Genomic DNA, 18941 nt, shown 5'->3' on the forward strand with positions numbered 1-18941 from the left:
GTCACGTTGTTTCCGCCCCCTGGTGTGGAGGTGCGTCACTTGCGGCCCCTGTATGTTAGTGATGGAAGATCCGTGAATGATTCGTTCACGGCGACCGACTCTTCATGAGGAACTGGAAGTCAGGACTCACTCTGCCAAAGGAGTCGTTCGTTCACGGCTCCACAGTGTCACACTCACAGAATTGAGAAGCATAGACGGGAGGCTAGGCAACTGGCAGATGCAAACGGGCTCTTTTCAACTTGCGATCGATGGGCTGTGGAGTGACTCAGCGAGTGAGTGAGTGACTTAGCAAGTCAGCGAGTGACTGAGTGAGAAAGGGATTGAGTGAGTGAGTGAGTGAGTGAGTGAGGCATGTCTGGCTTCAATGTTTAGACCAGTGGTTCTCAACGTGGGGTCCGAGGACCACCAGGGGTCCTTGAGTGGGTTCCAGGGGGTCCCCAGCAAACTGATCTATTGTTAAACTTCAGCATTATTTCATTTACAAGAAGTTAACTAGAGCTGCAACGATGAATCGATGAATCGATTAGTTGTCAACTATTAAATTAATCGCCAACTATTTTGATAATCGATTAATCGGTTTGAGTAATTTTGTAAGAAAAATAAGTCAAAATTCTCTGATTCCAGCTTCTTAAATGTGAATATTTTCTGGTTTCTTTCCTCCTCTATGACAGTAAACTGAATATCTTTGGGTTGTGGACAAAACAAGACATTTGAGGACGTCATCTTGGGCTTTGGGAAACACTGATCCACATTTTTCACAATTTTCTGACATTTTATAGATCAAACAACTAATCGATTAATCGAGAAAATAATCGACAGATTAATCGACAATGAAAATAATCGTTAGTTGCAGCCCTAAAGTTAACACAATTAGAGAATGTAGAAGAATGTCTGTTTTGATCATAGTTTCTCTGTTATCTCTCTTCCTGCAATACAGATAGTCATGGAATTCTGGACAAAATCATATCTAACAATAAAGATATTCTCAGATTTGGGTTTGAGAGACAAAATCTCATCAAATGGGGGGTTTGTGGCTCTAATGTGGACTAAACTAGGGGTCCTTCATATGAAAATGGTTGAGAATCACTGGTTTAGACTACAACCAAATAAGCAGTCAGATATGAGTAATTCTACCAGCAAGCTCACTAATTCACACTTTGCATTCCTCCACCTAGGTAAATAATTGTGCTTATTCCACAAACTTCAGTCATGTTAGAGAAATAGTCCAGTCATTCAGGCTACATCCGAAACTACTATGTGCACCTTAATCATATAGTTTGTTTGCATATTTATGAAAATAAACATATTTATATTAATTTGTTTTGCTCACCTTTCCATTCAACTGCTACAATGTTAACATGTAAGGGTAGAGCTGGAGCATATGCAGATTCAAGATATAAGTCTCTGGCACAGCATGGGATCCACATGACCTGGAAGTCCCTAATGTTTTTACTACTTTTGTTTTGTTTTTTATTCATACTTGGTTTTTATTCGGCCTAGACTATTTGTTTTAGTTTAGTTATTTGTCGATGAGTGAAGAATGAGAAATAGACGGACTTGGTTCTAATCTACACGCACAGTTCTGAGTTATTGAGACTACTCGGTTGTCGTTGATTGAAACAATACATTTTTCATAACTCTCCTGTGTAAAGTGTAGAATGAACAAGAATCATGTGGAGCTACTACTACAACTACCCCTACTCTCATCTTCCCTCTCTCACCCATGCTGAATCCAATGAACGAAAGAATCAGTTTTTTTTTATTTTATTTGAATTTTATTTGATAGGGACGATGCAATTTAACATAGTTCCAATACAGAGCATGAAACTGATGTGCTGCACAGAGAGTTTATAGCTATTGCTAATTTTCAACTCTTGTTCCTAGTTGGGCTTTTACATGTACAGTGTAATTAAAATATACAGCTTTCAGTATCATAAAACCACAATACACTACAGATATGGAAATACAGTAAAATACACATACCACAATACACCAATGCACATACACCATACACCAATAATTTAGAGTACAATTAGCTAAAAATGAGTACATCTCTGGTGTGCTTTTAGCCAGCACTTAACCTTTGTTGTAAAAGATTTTATATCTGGAATTGATTGAATTTCAGTTGGTAATGTGTACCAGAGTTGACAGCCCTTTGGAGAAAGCTGATTGTCCAAATTTAGATCTACGATGTGACTCATAAAGAACAGAATCTCATAAAAGAGACGAACTTGGCATCACTACTGTATGGAGGTGCCTCCAGGTGGAGCTTGCACAGACCGTCTTGGCATCGCTGAGGCCAAAAGCGACACTGTTTAACGTATAGGAACACTAACGATTGTGAACATACCCCTAGAGTTGACAGCTCACTCTGGTTGGCTGAGAGCCGACCAATAGAAAGCTGACAAGAGTTTGTCTTGTGTTCGGTAGCAGTGTGAGGAGTGCTGCAGAATGTTTACTAAACTTTTATTTTCGCTATGGCTGCTGCTTGTTTTCTACGGCGACCCTTTAGATGCACAGAAGAAAAAAGAGGTACAGGCTTTAAAGGACGCCAAGCCGGGGAAACGTATAAACCTCAGCGGAAGTTTTAGCGACGTTGTCAACGTTGTTGTCTATCATCCATGCCTGCAGGATAAAGCTAAGCTAACATGAGCTAATGTGTTGTATTGTCTAGGAACAGGAAACTTGTCATTTAACGTGTGATTTAACATAACGGCAACCTAATACATGATTTGTCTTTTTGTTTTAAACGAACTATAACATGAATTTCATTTCCTAGTCACGTAAACTCACACTAGACACTAGACTGGTAGCTGTTGAAATCTATTGCAGGCCATGTAAACTTGAAGTGTTCCGTTAGCGAAGTTGTTTGAATAATGATGTGGTAATTGCTAGCTTCCCCTTTGCCTAGTCTGAAGTCCACTGAGATGGTAAACCAAGTAAGCCAGCGTTAGTTTTCAAGACTACTAATGTGGTAGCATATTTTTTTCATATCCATCAGTTTTTTTTTTACTTTATAGCACAAAATGTTGTGTCAGGCACATTCTCGCTTTATTTTCTGTTACTTCTTATGAATGCTTTTCTTGTTCTGTCTATAGTTAAATGAGCCTGTCAGCATGTGGCAACCATAGACAACCATAGACCAGTGATTCTCAACCTTTTTCATATCAAGGAAGGACACCTAATTTTGTCCACATTAGAGCCACAGACCCCCATTTGATGAGATTCTGTCCCAAATCTGAGCATATTTTTATTGCTAGATATGATTTTATCCAGAATTCCATGACTGATCAATGTCTGTAATGTAGGTAGAGAGATAACAGTGAAACTATGATCAAAACAGTCATTCTTCTACATTCTCTAATTGTGTTAACTTCTTGTAAAAGAAATAAGTTTAACAATTCATCAATTTGCTGGGGACCCCCTGGAACCCCCTCAAGGACCCCTGGTGGTCCCCGGACCCCACGTTGAGAACCACTGCCATAGACAACTGAGTTTACCATTATGATCCGTTATCATCAATTTAACATTTTAAAACATTCAATAAACATCATGCCTTAGTTTCAATCAAAAAAAAGTGGTTATAATAAACATACACTGTTGCATACACTGATGCGTGTGCCACAGGTGGAGCTATGGTGACGGAGAACATGGTAGAGCCGAGATGGTAGAGAGGCATCAGTTTCCCCAACTGAAAACTCATTTTATTCACTGATATCAGTACAGTTAGTATTATAACAGACACTTAGCCTTATAATAATTGACAAGGAAGTGCACACAGTCCACAATGAAGATTTGCATGCAGCTCAATTCTCTCTCATGCCTGCAGTACCACAGCATAAGCAACCAGTAATGTTTGTATGTCAAGTGAAGACCTGACATAAGACTATGATTGGTTCCATGTCAAGTTCCACGTTGAGTGAATTACTGTGAATATGGTTGTTCTATAAATGAGTGCCCAGGTCTCCACTGTTAAAAAATTCCATGATCTCAGTTGTGGGACAAATGCTTTCCGATCAGGAATATTACTATTTGAGTATGTGTGGCCACAGTTTTTTGTACATTATTAATTTTTCAGTGTTTAGAAAGTGTTTTAAGTGTGGGTGAAAGGGGAATGAGATGCTAATGCTTGGTATTTACTGCACAAGCACAAGCACAAGCATACTGTGCCTCTAAAATAAAAGTGCAGCCACTTGCATTTAAGAAATAGCAGGAGTCAATATTGTTGTGATATTTTTTATTTTGTATTCATTGTGCAGACCTATTCCTATCCAGATTCTGAATCCAAGCAGTATCAGGATTCCTTATAACTCCAAAAACGGTGGGCATTTTAGGACATCCCTAGCTGCCATCCTTAGCCTGTCATATGTAGATGTACTTTGTCAGATTTAGCTGTACTTTGTCAAACTTGGATGGAGTTCATCTGCAATGGAGGGCAGTCCTGGCATCAGTCAAAACTATAGTTTAACCTGAAACAACTACATCTAAGTCTGACAAGATAGCTAAACCATCTAATGCAGTGGTTCTCAACGTGGGGTCCGGGGACCACCAGGGGTCCTTGAGGGGGTTCCAGGGGGTCCCCAGCAAATTGATGAATTGTTAACCTTAATTTACAAGAAGTTAACACAGTTAGAGAATGTAGAAGAATGACTGTTTTGATCATAGTTTCTCTGTTATATCTCTACCTACAATACAGACAATCATGGAGTTCTGGACAAAATCATATCTGACAATAAAAATATTCTCAGATTTGGGTCCGAGAGACAAAATCTGATCAAATGGGGGTCTGTGGCTCTAATGTGGGCTAAATTAGGGTCCTTGATATGAAAAAGGTTGAGAATCACTGATCTAATGCAAGTCCATCTAAATCTGACAAAGTACATCTACGAATGTGGATGTGCTAAAATGGGCACCATACTCGTATTTGATGCCATAGCAGCTGTCTCCATGTCTGTGTTCTCTGTCCTCCATAGACTCTGTTGTCAGAGAAGGTGACTCAGATGATGGAGTGGGCCTCCAAGCGTGCAGTCATCAGGATGAACGGAGAGAAGTTTCGTCGCTTTGTCAAGGCTCCTCCTCGAAACTACTCGGTGGTCATCATGTTCACAGCACTGCAGCCACAAAGACAGTGCGGAGTCTGCAGGTAAATATAATGATAATAATAATAATAGTTGTTGGAGTAGTAGTAGATGTTGTAGTACTGATAATTATAACAACAATAATGATGTGCTTTATATTTTAGACAAGCTGATGAGGAGTTTCAGGTGTTGGCTAACTCTTGGCGTTATTCCTCTGCCTTCACCAACAAAGTTTTCTTTGCATCTGTCGACTTTGACGAGGGATCAGATGTCTTTCAGATGGTGAGACAACTTTCTATTCTCCAAGACTATTGACCCTAATGAGTTCTCAGACGTTTAGATGACAACAGCCCCGAAATATAAGCTTTCACAACAAAGAAATAACACTCGATCCTAGTGCTGCAACTAACAACTATTTTGATAATCGATGAATCTGTTGTTTATTTTTTCGATTAATCAATTAAGTAATCAGATGGGGGGAAAAAAATGTTTCCAGGATTATTATAACAAACAAAAAGTTGTATTCCTTGCCTAAGACAGTGCTCTCTTTCAAGCAACTTAGAAGATGACAGTTATAAAACAAAAACATTTATTATATGCTAAAAAGCATGTGTGAAAAAAAATAAAGGTCTTTATATGTCTTTATCATCGTTGTAATGTTCAAAAACAAAGTTATTTCAAGTGTGCAGTTTGAAAGGATGAACTAAATAATAAATAATGTAAATGTTTTAGTTAATAACATTGTTTTAGTTAATAATTGCTGATGTAAAGGCCAGGTACTGAACGTTTCACTACATTGTGCATCAGTAGGGAGGGACAGAGACAGTCCATAGATAAGACAGACTTGGTTAGGGAATGCTTATCTAGCAAGCTATCATTAGTTAGCTAACGTTAGCAATAGGCATGGGACGATATGAAAAATTCATGTCACGATTATCCTGGCCAAAATAATTGCGATTCACGATATTATCCCGATGATCATCAAAATACGCTTAAAACTCTTAAAATGGCACTAAAACATACTGGAATCACTTTACCTTACATTTTGTTAAGAAACAAATATTTTTATTGCATCATAGGACACATATCTTTTTTTTGTGAACATCCTTTTTAGTGAAAAACAAACAAGGACAGATTCAGACTCTCACCAACACCCAGCAGGTAATCACAATGAGAGAAAAACATACATTAATAAAAAGAATCTACCTATCAACCTAAAAACCAAGCATTCACATGGTTCAAAAGAAATCAGGAAATCAATAGGACTGTATGTTAGTGAGCTAGACAGCTTTTTCAAGTCACTCGTGAGGATATTCACGCTCATGTGACGATATTCACGATTATCTCAATAATGGAAAATCACCAAGATAAAATTATCTGGAGTGTTTTTATTGCGATAAAAGATAAAATCTTATATCCTCCCATCCCTAGTTGGCAATCTCATGTACTGTTAGACCATAAACAAAAACCATGTGCACAACCGACATGAGCCCACTGGTTTCATGGTGCTATTACGCAGTACACCCATGAAATATTTCAAAGTGCAACTCAAGCCATGAAGCCAAACTCGTTTCATTTGTGATGAACGGAGCTCGCTGAGAAGCAGACATAGACTCGCTTGTTTCTGTTGGCTAGGATTCTGTAGGCTGCTAACTCGCTGTGCTGAGCGCTCTTCATCCTCCACCGCGTTTCTTTTCAGGTGTGCTCATGCGTCACTGTCATGCTCCCGTGTCATTTAAGTTTAGTTTTGTACAATTTGCAGTGAACTGTCTTATTTGAGGACTTCAACGTGAAGCATTTATGTATTTATGTATCTATGAAATGAAATGTCTTTCTGTGTGTTTCCGTTCCAGCTAAATATGAATTCTGCTCCAACGTTCCTCCATTTCCCATCCAAAGGGAAACCTCGGAGGTCTGATACCTATGAGCTACAGGTCAGAGGCTTTGCAGCCGAGCAGCTGGCAAGATGGGTGGCCGATAGGATTGATGTACATGTAAGTGTAACACATGCACGAAACCTAACTGCAAAGCTTTACTGTGAAGGTCATTTAGGATTAGTATGTTTGTGACCAAGCTGCGGTAAAATTGGTCAAGGTCCTTAAGTTCCATCCAGAAATGTGTTAATAACCTGACCCATAACCTCCACAAACACACTCAAACCTGTGCCTGCGTGTGCGTGTGCGTGTATGTTTCTGTGTTTTTCAGATCCGTGTCATTCGTCCCCCTAACTATGCGGGGCCTCTCCTCCTGGGCTTCCTCTTAGCTGTGATTGGTGGACTGGCGTATCTACGAAGACACAACTTGGAGTTTCTCTTTAACAAGAATGTCTGGGCCTTCTCTGCACTGGTAACAACAACAACACACACATACACACACACACACACATTGAAACGCCACAAATATGAGTTGAGAGGATTCACCGGAACGTGATCTGTCTTTAACAATTTGCAATCGTCATTCAGCATAAAAATGTGGCATTGCTTTGGCTGTTTCTTACATCAATTATTCTTTCGGTAACACTTTATAATAACCATCATTAATAAATGGTAAATTGATAGTTAATTAAACTTTAGTTAATAGTTATTTTACTGTTAACAAACAATGAAATGATCATTCATAATGTTTACTAATTATTAGTAATGCTATAATTTATGTTATTTTATCATTAGTTTGTGTAATATAAAATCATTTGTTTATAAATGATATATTGTATCATAGCTGATAAGAGACGGTAAAAAGGGTAAAAAGCTATGATACAATATATAATTTATAAACAAATGATTTTATATTACACAAACTAATGATAAAATAACATAAATTATAGCATTACTAATAATTAGTAAACATTATTAATGATCATTTCATTGTTTGTTAACAGTAAAATAACTATTAACTAAAGTTTAATTAACTATCAATTTACCATTTATTAATGATGGTTATTATAAAGTGTTACCATTCTTTCTTACCAGGGGCCTGGTAAGAAAGAATAATTGATGTGGAAACCCATACGGGCACCGGTTGGTAAACCGTGCACGGAATAGTAAACTGAGCGCATGGATTAGTAAACCGTGCCCTCGAATTAGTAATCAGTGCACACGGATTTGTAATATGTACATTGATGCTGTATGTTGAATATTCATTCATGCAGCACAGGTGTCAGTTGCTTTTGTTGTTCTTGTTATTGGACTACTTTTATAGAGAAATGGAGAAATCAATGGTGCAATGGTGATTTTTTTTTTTTTTTATTATTTTTTTTTTTTTGCTTTAAGCCCAGGGTATATTAAGCAAAGACGGAATTTCTGTTATTTTTTAATGCACTTGGGGGGTGGAGGCACAGCCTTCATTGTGATTACTGTGTCATGTTGAAATATCAGTTGTTCAAGTGAATGTATGGATCGTGATTTGCAGTGTTCTTATTTCTTCATTTGTTTTGTTTTGTATTGTAGCATGATCTTTATTGAGTCTCAATTTTGTTTGTTCAATCTGTCGTTCTCTAAAGTAAAGATTTGTGTGTTTGTGTGTGTTACAGTGCTTTGTCCTGATCATGACTTCAGGCCAGATGTGGAACCATATCAGAGGACCACCCTATGCTCACAAGAACCCCAACTCTGGGCAAGTGGTAAGACGAACGGATGGCTGACACTTCTCTAGCCTAATTATAGTCAATTTTAATGTTATACCGACCGTTCTGACAGGTTTCATCTCCTTTTAGAATTGATTTGAAAGTTCTGTTACTTGTATACAAAGCTCTCAATGGCTTAGGACCGGCCTACATTACAGAATCCCTGCTGTTCTACATTCCATCAAGAGCCCTCTTCTACTGCTGGTTTGTTAGAAGTACAAAACCCCACTCAAAAGAAGATTTTTTTTATCTATGCTCCTAAACTGTGGAACACCCTGCCAAAGAATATTAGAGCGAAGGGCTCTGTAAGCATTTTCAAACGACTGCTAAAAACGTATCTTTTCAGCTCAGCTTTTAAATAGCCTTCATTTGAACTGTTTCTGTTCAGGATCCCAACAGAGCTGACACGGGCAAGTACGACTTTTCATTCGTCTCGTCCGGGTATGTTTTCACAGGGGCATCATTTCACACGAGGGATTGCACTGCTTCCCAGTATTGGACGCTTGATAGGCGTGCTTCCATATTGGTTCCTTGTTGCAGCTGATTGGACGAACGCTGTCACTCGCTGGGCCGTCTGCCCCTCGGATTTCAAACTGGAAAAACATGGCGGCTCGTTTGCAAACTTTCTCTTATATCACGAAAATAGTTCACCGGAATGTGTTTCTGAAAACATTTGAGGCGAGAAATAAGCCGTGCAGTTGCTGAATGTGTCTTCATTTTAGATCGACAACAGTTAGTTTAAAAGTTTGTACGCGAGTTTCGGGAGTTTCCAGAGGCGGTGAGATGCGCTGGACGACCCTGATTTGCATAAAGTAGCCTAGACCTCAACTTTATGCAAATGTGGAGCGGCCAACGTGACACCCCGTCTCTTGAAATGCACCGCAGCGCTACCAGAATGCATTGCACGGCTGCTTACATAAGAAAATGAATGGGAAGCGTGGAAATGACGGATCCTGTGGAAACGTACCATAATGCTTGACGGGATCCAAAATAACATGACTGAACCTGAACACTATATGTAGGGGGGACAGAGCTTTACCCTGTATGTTTCTCATCCATCTGTGGATGGTGAGGTTTTTGACCAAGAGGAGAATTTATGATTCTCGTCTGCCTTAGGCAGTGAGATCTGACGTAAATATCAGATCAAGAGTAGAATCAGGAAGGACAGGGGAAAAGAAAATTACAGAAAAACATATGGGTTCACTCACAATGTGCATCTAAATGTGGGAGTATTTGTTGTGTTTTTATCTTTTTATTTTACTTGGTTTGATTCTTTTAATGCAATGAATTTTGCTTGTTCTTTTATATAAATTTTATCTTTTTATCTGAATTTTATTGATGTAAAGCACTTTGAGCTGCATGTTGTGTGAAAGGTGCTATACAAATAAAGGTTATTATTATTATTATTGTTATTAATAGTAATGTGTAAGATTAGTATTAAATTGTATATCTGTGTTTTCAGAGTTATATCCATGGCAGCAGTCAGGCCCAGTTCGTGGCTGAGACCCACATCGTTCTGCTCTTCAGTATCCTTCAACTATATACATACTCATACATGTGCAGTCACCTCACACTGAATACACATGCTCCCTTGTTCCAGTGAGGAGGACTTTCCAGTGACTTGAGCCCTATTCAGATGGGATTGGTTCTACTACATTCTTTCTGACTGCCAGAGGCAGTGCTTAACACTGGATATCATCCATCTTGCGCATGCGCAGGTCAAGTGTTCATGCCAACAAAGTCTTGTGTGACCAAGGATGATGTAGGGCACTATCAGCCCCACAGTATAAATGCCATCCTGAAGTGTCTCCCCTCTGTCTTCTTGCAGAAATTTGCGATTACAGGTCAGAAGTAAACAAACCCATTGAGACTAGTGGTGGGTTAGGGTTAGCTGGTGGCTCTTTGTGTTAGACATAACCAAACGGTTGGAGCTACGGGTTTCTTCCTCCAGAGGCTGTGACTTGCCAAACAGCTATCTGATTTCTATCTTGTAGCAGAGCTGTGTTTTCACTGGTCTCTATAAGCACTAGCTGACGATTGCTACAGCGGCCAGTGCTACCAGTGTGTTAGCCCTGGCTCAGGTTGGTATCATAGCCATCTTAAGTTACTTGCTGTTTTATACACGTCAGTCAGGGGACTGTTTTTGTTTCTGTGTAGCACAGGCTATCACCAGGGATAGATTGTTTCCACTCACAGCCATAGAATAGCCACCAGCGTGTGCAGATACTGGCTGAGGAAAGTTGTGATAGGTTACAGATATAACATTTTTTTTTTTTTATATAATTGGGGTGGGGAGTAAGCTATTTGGTGTGATAATCAGAATGTTATATGTAGGCCCTGGATATATATTGTATATATAGGCATCCGCAAAGGCTGCTTGGGTTTGTTGAACCAACTGAAAGAAGTTTCGCTTCCATGTTGCGCAATTCATTAAGATCCCGTGCGTAATTCTGAACAGATTTCTGTCATTCAAATTTCTCTGTAATCCGCAAAGTCTGATTGTTAATTCCTTGTGTCAATTATGTTTTTATCACCAGTCAATCAAAGGTTACGATCTGAAATGTAAGTGTCGGGTTTTCGTTGCCTATGGCACCACTCGCTTAGAGAGTCCTTTGTGAGAGGAAGTAGGCTATTCAGTAAGATCCCACATGTAATTCTGAACAGATTTTTGTCATTCAAACAACTCAGAATTAGTTTACCTATAAACAGCCAACTTACTAAGAACATTTTGGTTTTAAACAGGGCTCGGGCCCATAAATGCAGCCAATGGGACAGGCCCGCTGGGCTCAGACAGAACGTGCACGGGCTCAGGTCGGGTCGGGGCCCGATTTTGGGCCCGATCTAAGGTCTGGTGTGTTACCTGGTGTGTTACTCATTTTTTGCTCATTCTGGCAGATGAATACTGGCTCAGTCCTGGCTATGTTGCGGGTGTTCACACCCCAGCTTGAGTTAAATCACCAACTGGTTGCCACGGTTTAGTTTCCAACAGTCATCTAAATCACACCACTGGGTGTGGAACAACTGCGGGTAAGGGTCACGCCTTGTCTAATCAGAGGCTTTCCCACTGTATTGTGGAGACCATCACTCAGGTATACAGATCGAAAAAGCCTACCCATGCACTTTAATATTAAGGGCCATTCCGCAAGGAGTGTCTCCACATCCTGCTGACCTACATCATCCTGGGTCACACATGACTTTGTTGGCATAAACACTCGACCTGTGTCTGTGTGAGACGGATGATATCCGGTGTTAAGCACTGCCTCTGGCGGTCATCCAGAATTCATAGAACCATAGTTACATGCATAACTTTAATTTTATACCATCATATTACTGACTGCGTACGCCTGCCCCAATAAATAATCTCGCCTTTTTTCCCCCCTGTGAAATGGCCAGTAAAAATAACCTCAGTCTGAATTGACATCCCTGAGATTGTTGTCGGCTGTTTTCTCACCATAGCCATATTTTTTTGGGGACTTGTCAATGATCAGTCTCAGCCCTGGTCCAGTTGCTGTATTGCAGTGGTTCCCAACCTTTTTTGGCTCGTGACCCCACTTTGACATCACAAAACTCTAGTGACCCCAGACATTCAAAACACAGACATTTTTTTGCTAAAATTAATTTGTTTTCAATCATGTAATAGTAATACTATGTTGCAAGAAAACGACCACATTTAGGCTATTTCATGTATATTATTGTGGACGGCAGCCAGAGGCAGAATAGCCAAGACGAGCCACAGATTAGTGCACAAAGTGAGGATTTTATTTTCCCAGTGCAGGATATGTACAGGTGAGCTTGTATTTACAATGCTGAACAAACAATGACTCAAATTAAATTGCACGCTGTTTATGTTTGAGCGTGGGAATGCACGTAGCCTGGTCACGTGTGATCACGTGAATCAAGATATGCCAAGCTCAGGTAACAATATCCTGCATTTCATTTGAACTCGATTTTTAGGGGGAAGTGAAAACCTAGGATATGTTTAGTTGTTTTAAATTGTGTGTGGTGTTTTTATTATTATAATAATAATTATTATTTGTACTGATCAATTACTAGAAATTTCAGGTGACCCCATTTGAATTCCATGCGACCCCACTTAGGGTCGCGACCCCAGGGTTGGGAAAGCCTGCTGTATTGTTATTGTTCAAGCAGATCGAGGTCAGGTTATGTATGACACATGGTGCATTTTTGGTATGATTATGATGTGTAAATGGAGCAGACGCTCCGATGTCTGTAATTTTGAAGACTGATTACAAAGATCTTTGATCGCGTGCGAAGATGTCCTGTGGTAACAATTACTTAATGTACATTGTCCTGAAAACTAATCCCATCCAAATAGGGCTTAAGAGTTATTCCCTTTCCCGTAATCTCAACCCTCACCAGCACATACTTAACCTTAAAGCTACACTTGGCAATTTTTGCATGTTGGCAGCCCCACAAATGCCAATGAAAGGTAACTGAATTTTGAGTTTGGAGTTTGAATTTTGTCCTCATTACAGGGCTTTGCGCGAGGTAGAGCGCAAGCGCAAACATATTTTTACCTTTCCAGATGCACTAGCGGGTCATCAGCAGTTTATTAAACAATTCCGACAGCCTATGGGTTTGTTTTCTGTAAATAGTCTGTTAAATGGTGTAGATAGATTTACTAATAACATGAATAATGTGCTAAGTTAATGCTTTAGGTCTTAACATTGTTCAAAGCAGCTGAAATAATTCAACAATGACGCTATATAGGCTTCTTCTGAATATGTAAATAACGCAATATAATTTTTCTAACCTGGTATCCCCATCCTTTCGGATGTTATCTGCCATGCCTGTGACTTTTTGGCCAAGTTCCAATATGTTTTTAATGTAGAGTTATTTTCCTTGGTGCTCCGGCACCTACAAAACTTCCGCCTCCTGTAAATGTTGGAATGCCATTGGACGCGTGTCGTAGAGGTCAGCGTATGTGGGGGTTAAAGTTCAATATAGCTCAACTTGCAAAACCTTCATGTCTGATCCTTGACCTTAATGTCAGATGCTGCTGTTACCATGGGAATGGTGCTGCTGTGTGAGGCTGCTACTTCCGACCTGGACATTGGAAAGAGGAAAAGTATGTACACACACACTTGTTATTCCTGTTTCTCTCAGTCTATGCTGTAAACATTTAAGGCTGTATTTATTAACAGACGTACTAATTACTGTAGTACGCTAAAACCTTGTCTCTGGTTAAGCGCTGATTTATTAAGACCGCTTACGCAAATCAGGTCAGTTACAATTTTCTAATTAGAATACCTGAGGCACAACCATAGTCCCACATGCTGCAGCTCCCAAACAAGAGCAACCAGGTGACCTAAAAGCGCTATCGTACTTGTTAATAATAATAATAATAATGGTAACACTTTACAATAAGGGTCACTAAGTTAAGGGTTAGTTAATGCTTAATAAGCATTAACTAACTCTTAATTAACAGTTAACTAATGTGTCTGGTAATCATTTAATAATGGTGTTCATGTTAACTAAGGTATTAATTTATACATTATTTAATAGTCATCTTTATAAACTATTAAATAATGTATAAATTAATACCTTAGTTAACATGAACACCATTAGTAAATTACACATTAGTTAACTGTTAAGTAAGGGTTAGTTAATGCTTATTAAGCATTAACTAACCCTTAACTTAGTGACCCTTATTGTAAAGTGTTACTATAACAATAATAATAATAATTATAATAAATATGACTTGCCAATCTATAATTTCTTATAATCTCATCCTGATATTTGAAAACATTATTCTCAAGTGGAACACTCTCATTTTAGATAATTATACTGTATAGCACAACTGATTTTTGTGTGTGTCTGTGCGTGCCTGTGTGTCAGTAATGTGTGTAGCAGGCATTGGTCTGGTGATGCTATTCTTCAGTTGGCTGCTGTCCATTTTCAGAGCGAAGTACCATGGATATCCCTACAGGTAGACACACACAGATCTTGTTTGTTTTACTTGCTGTGTTTGGCTGAGATCGTTGTCTTCTGCATTATATTGGCTGTAAATCTTCTGTTTTGTGTTGCAGCTTCCTCATGAGTTAGATCTGACCCAGCAGGATCTAGCCTCGCAAAAAGTGTGAACTTCACTTCAAGAGGCTCCCCAAACTGCCTTCAACATGCATGGTGCTCTCCTTCCCCGAGGGAGCCAATGGCAGCATGCCACATTGTTTGCTAAGCCAAGAATTCTCTTGATTGGATGAACCAAAAGCAGCTGTATAAAAAAACACAAACTGTGCCTTTTAAAAGACAATTCTATATGAGAACATTATCAATTTGTGAACATTATCAATTATCATTATAAACCATCTTGTGCCAAAAGTTTTTGTGTAGAATTTTGAAAAATTCACTTCCTGAATTGCTTGAATTGAGGTCAGCCCTGGTATGTTTTTTTTCTGCTCATCTCCCACTGTACTCAAATCTCAACCTACAACAGGTCATGTGCTCATATCTGGTGGGACTGGTATGAGGAGTGGAAGTAACAAACAATAGATCTATAGAAAATGCTGGTGAATTGAAAATACGTCTTGAAAATGCACATGAATTGAAAAAGTGAAAAGTGATTTGATAAATCCAAAGACTATTTAATTAAAATAGACATGAGAAACAGCCATGTCCATAATTTCTCACTACTTTGTATCATTCATAATTTATTCAGTCATCAAAGGTGCCATATTGTGGAAAACGGGATTTCCCTTGCCTCTTTGATTGGATGTGCTATCTATATATTGTGAAAGTATCAAAACGCACGGTCGCCAACTAAATCCACACAATCCATATTAGCAAAGCGAGCCTCTAAACGAGCCGTTTGGACTTCCGTAACTTTGTTCGCTCATTATCATTTTTGTAAGAAATAATAGGCTAACAAAGTGTTTTTTTCAAAGCGATTGAGCAGTTGCCATTGTTTACTTACTTACGGGAGAGTTTTCCCTACCTGTAGCTGCCGGCACTGTGGTGTCTCACGTTTCACTGTTAAAGCGGTTAGCCAATCAGAACAGAAGGTTGTTAATATTAATGAGCCTTAGACCAGTGATTCTCAGCCTTTTTCATATCAAGAACCCCTAATTTAGTCCACATTAGGGCCACGGATCCCCATTTGATGAGATTTTGTCTCTCGGACCCGAATCTGAGAATAGTTTTATTGTCAGATATGATTTTGTCCAGAATTCCATGACTATCTGTATTGTAGGTAGAGAGATAACAGAGAAACTATGATCAAAACAGTCATTCCTCTACATTCTCTAATTGTGTTAACTTCTTGTAAAAGAAATAATGGTGAAGTTTAACAATTGATCAATTTGCTGGGGACCCCCTGGAACTCCCTCAAGGACCCCTGGTGGTCCCCGGACCCCACATTGAGAACCACTGCCTTAGACACAGCAACAAAAACAGCCTGTTCTTGGTAAGGCTCAGAGAGATGCTGGACCAACCACACAAACAGCTTTTAATGGACCTCAAGACATAAAATAAATCACTGCAAAGTGTAGAATATGGGACCTTTAAGGTCAGCAACCTCTAGTTTCTAGAAGAGTGGAGGCAAGAGGCAAGGGAGATCCTGTTTTACACGATATGGGACCATTAAACAAATTTTGTGCAAGTGATGAATGAAAGGAAATTTGATATCACCACTTATTTAATCAACACAACTTGAATTTCAGTCACTTGACAATTTGTCACCCTCTTCAAATTCACAGGCAATTTCATCACAGTTTTACACTTCACATTCATTTTCATCACCACTACATTTGATTAATGATAGAAAGTGCTGATAAACAATAACGTTGGGCTCTGTTTTTATCAAATCACCTCTATTTTATTTTAATCAAATTGTGTTTGGATTTATCAAATCACTTGGGTTAGCAATTTACCCCCAAAATTTTCAGTAGACATGCATTCATCACTGTTGCTTTCAATTCACATTCATTTTCTGTTGTCACAATTTTTTCTTACTTCCACCCCTCATAGGTCTGCACCTAGTTGGCATTTTGTTAAAATTGAATGAGAGCAGAGGGCAGGTAAACTGTTTCATACACATTTTCTCTAAAACCTAGTTAATAAAGAGGATGATGCTTTTGTTATCTTGGGGATGATTTGGGTCTCCTTTCAAATTGTCCCTTGTTTCCCCACATGATCAGTAAAGTAGGATGGGCCTTGGTCTCATGGCAAGATGATAAATTTGGGTCCACTGTTGAAAACATTCAGTAAAGGCTGGCTTCCATTTCCATATTCCACCCGATTTGAACATGAGTTACATGGAGAGTTTAGATACACCCAAAAAAGAGAGAAGCAAGAAGCATGTGCACTACAGTTTTACTGATTCTACCTCAGCCCCGACTCCTTCATTTTGGCTTTATTTACTCTATTCATCACTTTCAGGATCTGTATGGCTGACTTAGAATCAGTGGTTCAATTTCACTGGTATTTCATTTGGTCTTTATTCAGTGGACGTAGACACAAGTCTCCTATAAAATGATGTTTTCCGTTATCCTACCTAACAGTAAAACCGAGTGCTTTTAATGTTTCTGTGCTCCATCTGTGTGTATGTGTTTTATCAGGGTGTACTGTGAGAGAATGAGATTTGGTCTCAGGTGATTCATTCTGACATTAAAGTGCCTTAACTGCATTTCAGGGTTGTTGTCTCTTCCATTATCTTTAAACACAGTGCTAAAAGGTCTGTCACTGGTCAGGGATCTGCACTATTTTAAATCCTGGAAGCGGTCACAATGCAGAAACGTCATTCAACGAAATTGAACGGATGATGCAAAGTGATGACAGAATGATGCTGATCGGCTTGAATTCATGGTCACCGTAGCCCTTAATTACGGAGCCCGGGAGTGGCCATTGGGAGAGAAAAAAAGTTATATTGAGTCCACAATTTACGGTAATGTGCGTCACGTTTTAGTCCATTCGTGCGCATGAGATACAATTCGTTCCCTCGATTTCGTTAAACTGCAGTTTAGGAAAAAATGCAACTTAAAAGGAACCCTTTAGGTATTGCAGATAGGCCTAGTAAGGATTTGGTATGTTAATATCCATTGTCTGTTTACACTGAATAGGCAAATCCCCCAAATATTGCAACATATTTAGCCACTTAACCTTCAGGCCATGTAAACACAATCAGGAGGCTCCATCACACCCAGGACAGAGCCACATTTAAACATAATCACCAATATGTGCACTGACTCTTTATAAGCTTGTGAAGTGCATGTATATCAAGAGCACGATATCACTATTTCGAGGGCACGTTTTGGCAATTCATGCGCACGTAAAAAGGAAATCGAGGGAACAAATTGTATCTGGGGTCACTGAGGTCAGGGTTAGAGCAAGCTTACGGTCAAGGCTGTCAGAAGCCACGGTTGTGGATGGAGCCAGGCATGGAGTTTTCAGACTATTGGGGTTTCGGAATAATGGGCTGTCGGAACAGTGGCAGTGTTCACCTTAAGTTAGGAAGCATAGCCTATGACCAAATTATTCAAAAACATGTTTATGTACCTGAATGTCCTATGGACCATAATCTGTACTTTGCAATGTGCAGCACACCTTATGAACCCCCTTCAGTCAGATTGTGAAACTGTAGAACAGGCGTGGCAGATGTGGGAGTAGGGTTTAATGCTAATCACAAGGTGTCTCTGTTTGAGCACTTTCCACCACAGCACTAAAGCAAGCAGCACTAAACAAATAGAGCTCTCTCAAACTCGTGACCAGCCCCATCTAAGAATATCATTTTTATAGCATACAAAACCTAACTGGTATTTATTTCTTTTTTGGAAGCCCATATGTTTTTGATTACTGCTACAAATGAGAACGAAGGCTTATCACAAATACAAATATTTTTGCAACGTCTGTGTATGCGAATGTCCCAAGCGACAAGAATCAAAACCCATACGCTGCCCAGACTGTTTCTGAATCTGCAGATTGCTGTACTGATTTCATAAACTTTAAAACCCATGTGGTAAATCCAAATCAACATTGGGCAATGTTCAGACCTATATATACCTATATATATAAATACTGTGCTGACTGCTGTAGGAATCAGAGCTCAAAGGTTATATTATTTTATAGGGGAAATTATAAGAGTTATTAGACATATCCCAAATAGACAAGGGAAAAGCCCTCTCGTATGGCCAAACACAAGAGGTTAAGTTGTTATTATAGTTATAGTTATATTATAGTTATAGGTAACACTTTACAATAAGGGTCACTAAGTTAAGAGTTACTTA

At 39.1% G+C, this 18941-nt stretch overlaps 1 protein-coding gene across 1 annotated transcript; it reads left to right on the forward strand.

Annotated features, from left to right (window-relative positions):
• The first annotated feature begins 2405 nt into the window (after positions 1-2405).
• magt1 (magnesium transporter 1) lies at positions 2406-17344 on the forward strand. The gene is made up of 10 exons (XM_071530272.1): positions 2406-2532; positions 4974-5143; positions 5243-5360; positions 6932-7072; positions 7284-7424; positions 8608-8697; positions 10163-10226; positions 13715-13789; positions 14560-14650; positions 14751-17344. Exons 1-10 carry the CDS (start codon positions 2452-2454, stop codon positions 14764-14766), a joined length of 987 nt encoding a protein of 328 aa, XP_071386373.1. The 5' UTR covers positions 2406-2451; the 3' UTR covers positions 14767-17344.
• Positions 17345-18941: the final 1597 nt, after the last annotated feature.

The sequence above is a fragment of the Centroberyx affinis genome, unplaced genomic scaffold, assembly GCF_046629955.1.
Source record: "Centroberyx affinis isolate AG114_WGS23_722 - 3 ecotype Tasmania unplaced genomic scaffold, CSIRO-AGI_Caff_v1 ptg001908l_1, whole genome shotgun sequence".
Lineage (NCBI taxonomy): Eukaryota > Metazoa > Chordata > Actinopteri > Beryciformes > Berycidae > Centroberyx > Centroberyx affinis.